The sequence below is a fragment of the Etheostoma spectabile genome, chromosome 18 (assembly GCF_008692095.1).
Source record: "Etheostoma spectabile isolate EspeVRDwgs_2016 chromosome 18, UIUC_Espe_1.0, whole genome shotgun sequence".
Taxonomy (NCBI): Eukaryota; Metazoa; Chordata; class Actinopteri; order Perciformes; family Percidae; genus Etheostoma; species Etheostoma spectabile.
This window is the reverse complement of record NC_045750.1, coordinates 25,523,180-25,527,503: the sequence shown is the minus strand read 5'-3', so window position 1 is coordinate 25,527,503 and position 4,324 is coordinate 25,523,180. Positions and strand designations below refer to the sequence as shown.

The window sequence follows — 4,324 nt, the reverse complement described above, 5'->3', positions numbered from 1 at the left end:
CTCATTCAAAATTAGGGCTAGAGCGATTATCGGCCTCAGTCAATTAGTGGGCTGTTTTATTTGCCTGATCACCCTTAAAAGTTGATTTATGAAGAAGTGCGCTACTTTGGCTCCGCTGCAGCTCACCCACAACACTATCAGACTTTTCATTTTCTCTATACATGCATATCGGTTCCAAATGTTTTTTAAACTACTACTAATTGGTATCGTATCGGCCAATCTCTATTCAAAATTAAATGTTTATGACCCACAGGAAACACTGGCTTTTGACTTCTGTCCCCACAGTGTCTTTGGTGGATGAGTGACTAAGTAATTTGTATTGGAACACAGGACTAGACAATACTGTGTACTGACCTCCCAGCAGCCTGCCGGCTACCTCCAGGGTGCAGTGCTCTGAGACACCACAGGATGCCAGGGAGGCATCATCCTCCAGTGGGCTACCAGCGAGCAACAGCACCTGATCCTCAACCAGGAGACCCTCTAGATCCTGGACATGGGCCTGAGAGACACACCAAAGTATTGGCGTTTTTATTCAAGTCAAAGCCATGTAAAATCATTACCAAGGGTACATATAGATCATTGATGCAGTCAAGTTACACAACTATTTTGAGATAAGAGATGTTCTGGTGTATTCTGAGATTTTTTTTTTTTTTACCTTGATCTGTCCAACAGTCTCCTGTCCGGTCACCTCAAGGGTGTGAGTGTTCTGGGCACGCAAGAAGAGCTGCATCTTGATGCTGGAAGAAAGCACCAAAAAGCCATGCGACTTCAGTGATTATCAGTGTTTCTACTGCGGAAACCAGCTTGGGACGTTGGTATTATATGTGACAGTAAACATTGGTCAACAAGCCAGCCACGTTGTGCCAGTGTGTGCTTGTTACATAGTTAAGTTTGACATGGAAATACACTTACAATGTATACCCTGTCACAAAACGGGAAACTTAAATACTGACGAGAAGCAGAACATGCTGGGAGCTGGAATAGACTAGCTAGCTAGCTAGCCTCTCTCGGTGACTTGCTAATGCTATGCTAGCTTGACTAGCCGCATGGGGCACACGTTTCATTAAGTCGCTTGAAAACACGTGAAATTTGTTGTAACTGTTCAAATAAACAAGTCACTTGAGCTAAACGGTGATATAGATAATATATTCGCACACCAAAACGTTCCTGTATTTGTCATAATTAGGGTTTTTTACTTATATTGCACAGGCCTTACCTCGTTTGATGCTAGTCGTTCAACGCTAGGCATAGAAAGGGCTGTTTAAGGTCCGGCACTGCGCATGTGCGGATTTACGTAAGCCAAGCCGCAAGCGGTGGCCACGCCCACCACTCGTTGGCGGTCGAAGGTGAAGCGATTGATGAATATTCACTTTACTGGCTTTAACATTGTTCTACTCGGACTCTATTTACACATACACACACTTCTCTATACCTCTAGAAAGTTAGGACCATAGTATACAATCATTTAATCTGCCCAACTAAACGAGCTGTGGCTTGGGCAGGCCTAGGTTTATAGGCCTAGGCTTGTTTTTTTTCTATGGATGACTTTCTTCAGCAGTTAAAAACATTAATTTTATGAAGTCACTGTTGTATATTGGTAAAATGTTACATTGACTATTAGCTTGTGATAATGTGCACCTAGTACAGAAACTGAAGAAAAGATTATTTCTGTACTTAAAATGCATTATTGCATGTGATGATATGCTCTTGAAATATTTCATGAGATCTGTATTGAGCAATTAAGATGATTGAATCAAAAAGAGACACTTCAGGATATCAATCTTTATTATGAAATCAAGTCCAAATAAAAAAGAGTTACTCTTCATTTGCTAAATGGAAACATAACCATGAAAGAAAAGGAGGAACTCTCCATTTGATTTATGGAAACATAACCATGAAATATTAAAAGTCTTATTTTAGGGGAGAGAAACACATGAGTCCGGTACATCAATGACAGCCTCCTGTACAAGTTTAAATCTTAAACACAAAGAAAGAAACCAAACTAAGTCATCCAATCTAAAAATTAAAAAGCTTTAATCACACAAGAAAAAAAATATATATATCTGCCTTTGCAAATACCATGCATTAAAGAAAAAAAAGCAGCCGGTGATGATAAATGTGTGATTTAATGTGTTCACACATTAACAACATGACTGATCAACATGACTGTCACGGAGGGCCAAGTGTATTATATTCCAACTAATGACTACAAAGTTTAACCGATAAGCACGCTTTAATTTTTTTTTTTTTAATCAGCTTCTGTGGGTGAATTGAAATCTCCATGACACCATGTTGAGAAGTCCTGTTCAGAGATGTAGGCAGGTCAGAAAGGAGGTTTTCATCCGAGTCTCCATCTTCCCGTCTGGATTTTGTCCATCATGTTGGGGGAGGAGGGTAGTACTGGTTGTACTGGGCGTATTGGTTGTACTGTCCCCAGGAGTTTTGTCCCCAACCGCCGTATTGTTGCTGAAAAGGAAGGTAAGCAGAAAAATTTTTGGCAAATTATACCATAATCCCAGCATACGGGTCCCGTCTTGTCCACAAATGTAACATCGTTGAGCAGCCTAAATTTCTGTACAGTGTGTTTCATTGGTAGGTTTGAGAATTCCTGATATAATTGTCCATCAACACTGATGCATAAATAGATGGGCAAAAGTGAAGGGAGAGTCAGTGGGACTACAAACCTACAATGAGTGTGCTACTCTGTGGCTCAGTCAAAAGACAGCACTAGACTGGGAAATGAAGATAAATATTTATTTAGTGCTTTTTCATTGGGGCATCAAACTCTGGTATTATGGGGAAAATAGGCTTGAAGCGTAAATAAACGCTTCAGGTTACTCCTGTGAGACAGTTGAGCCTGCATGGAGCCGGCACAGACAGCTGCATGAATTTAAAAAGAAAAAAGAGCACAATATGTTGCATAAGCCGTGCAAGTGAAAAGTGCAAGTGATACACTCGCAATCTTTCCGTTAGGGACAGTCAATTGAATATATGGAGGATTTCTTGTGTGTCCAATTATTAATTATTTTTAGGCTCAAGTACTTGTGCCTATGTTGTTTGAACATTCCTTTTTAAGTAGCCATTTAAATCAAATTCTTCACAGCCTAGCTTAAATGTGACATGAAAGTAAGGAAACCTTTTTCGGTGCCGTCGACTGCTCAGATAAGAAACCCACCTGGTACCAGTTGTTGTAAGCAGAGTTGTTAGCCTGCGTGTCTGCCACTGCGTTCGCAGCATCCGTAGAACCGTCGTCTACACGCTGTCTCTTGGCGTCAGGTTCCTGAGAGCTGGAGACAAATAGTTTCAAGTTAGTAAGATCCGTGTAAAGTAGTTCACCAAGAAGTAAAGTCCTGAGTTTGTCATTTGTTCACTGTGATTCAATGAATAGCTGACCACAGAACACTTCAGGTGAACTGCTACGAATCCTATCCTTGATCGGAAAGTTATATGAAAAAAACTGATGTGTTGATGTGACCCAAGCCCTGTTCCCATTATCCACCTGTCATACCCGTTCTCGGCCTTCCTCTTTGTGGGTTCGCTTTCTTTCTGTAGTTTCTGGTGTTCTTCATACGCAGCCACAAGCCTGAAAGAAGTTAAAGAAATACATTTATTTATTTATTAAACATGACCAAAGGAATACTAAATGAAAAAAAACTGAAAAAATTAAATTGCCTTTACTCAAAGTAACAAGAAACTCACACATTTATGTCACTGCCAAAGTCCTCGAGGAACTCAACCTTGCGCTGGCAGAAGAGGAGGCGGGATTCAAGGGACATCTGGCTGTTCAGGGCCCGGTCAAAACAAGCCAAGATCTCAGCCTCATTCTGCGTTACATCGCCACTATATTCCAGCTCAAGCAGGTTTAGATAGAGTTTTGGACTAGTCTGTAAAGCCACAAAAATATTAGTGTGCCTCTCACAACAAGTGCAATAAAGCCTTAGTGGAAAGGTACAAGTCACTTTAATTGCAGACTCAAGTTTCTCTTTGCATTCTTAGTAGAACTTATTTAATGAGAAAACCAACTGAATAACTTTCCATACTTCACCACAGTCAAAGTGTCTCCAAATGATATCAAGTATGATAACGGTCATCTCGTAGAATAAGATATTCTTGCAACTTATGCAAAAATGAAAAGTATAAACCACTCAAATTTTCCACTTTGGATAAAACTAACGCAGCAAGTCAGGAAAAAATAATTGTTTGATCTCAGAGTGTGTTGCGCTGTAGACACTGTTGAACCTTTTATTAGTATCCAGAGGGGTATGGCATCTGTGTGTAAATGAACAAAGCCTGTAAATGAATTACTTTTATTAAATGGCGCACC

General features: G+C 40.2%; 2 protein-coding genes and 1 long non-coding RNA gene across 4 annotated transcripts in view; 1 reads left to right on the top strand and 2 right to left on the bottom strand.

Annotated features, from left to right (window-relative positions):
• Positions 1-1,363, bottom strand: part of faua (FAU ubiquitin like and ribosomal protein S30 fusion a) — a 2,035-nt gene extending 672 nt beyond the window's left edge. Inside the window, exons 1-3 of the mRNA XM_032543516.1 lie at positions 1,217-1,363; positions 656-737; positions 355-499 (exon numbers count right to left, since the gene is read on the bottom strand). Of these exons, the coding sequence (XP_032399407.1) occupies positions 355-499; positions 656-730 (220 nt within the window). The 5' untranslated portion in view covers positions 731-737; positions 1,217-1,363. The remainder of the gene's footprint in view (positions 1-354; positions 500-655; positions 738-1,216) is intronic.
• Positions 1,364-1,767: 404 nt separating this feature from the next.
• The window catches only part of prpf39 (PRP39 pre-mRNA processing factor 39 homolog (yeast)), a gene marked incomplete at its 5' end in the record, with an annotated part of 10,676 nt that continues 8,119 nt past the window's right edge, over positions 1,768-4,324 (bottom strand). The window contains 4 exon segments of one of the 2 annotated variants that reach the window (XM_032542221.1): positions 1,768-2,466; positions 3,176-3,287; positions 3,500-3,583; positions 3,700-3,884. In XM_032542221.1, the coding sequence (XP_032398112.1) occupies positions 2,377-2,466; positions 3,176-3,287; positions 3,500-3,583; positions 3,700-3,884 (471 nt within the window). In that variant the 3' untranslated portion in view covers positions 1,768-2,376. 2 annotated transcript variants of the gene reach the window in all.
• The window catches only part of LOC116705813 (uncharacterized), a 17,218-nt gene continuing 16,566 nt past the window's right edge, over positions 3,673-4,324 (top strand). The window contains exon 1 of the long non-coding RNA XR_004336051.1: positions 3,673-3,683. This is a non-coding gene — a long non-coding RNA (uncharacterized LOC116705813). The remainder of the gene's footprint in view (positions 3,684-4,324) is intronic.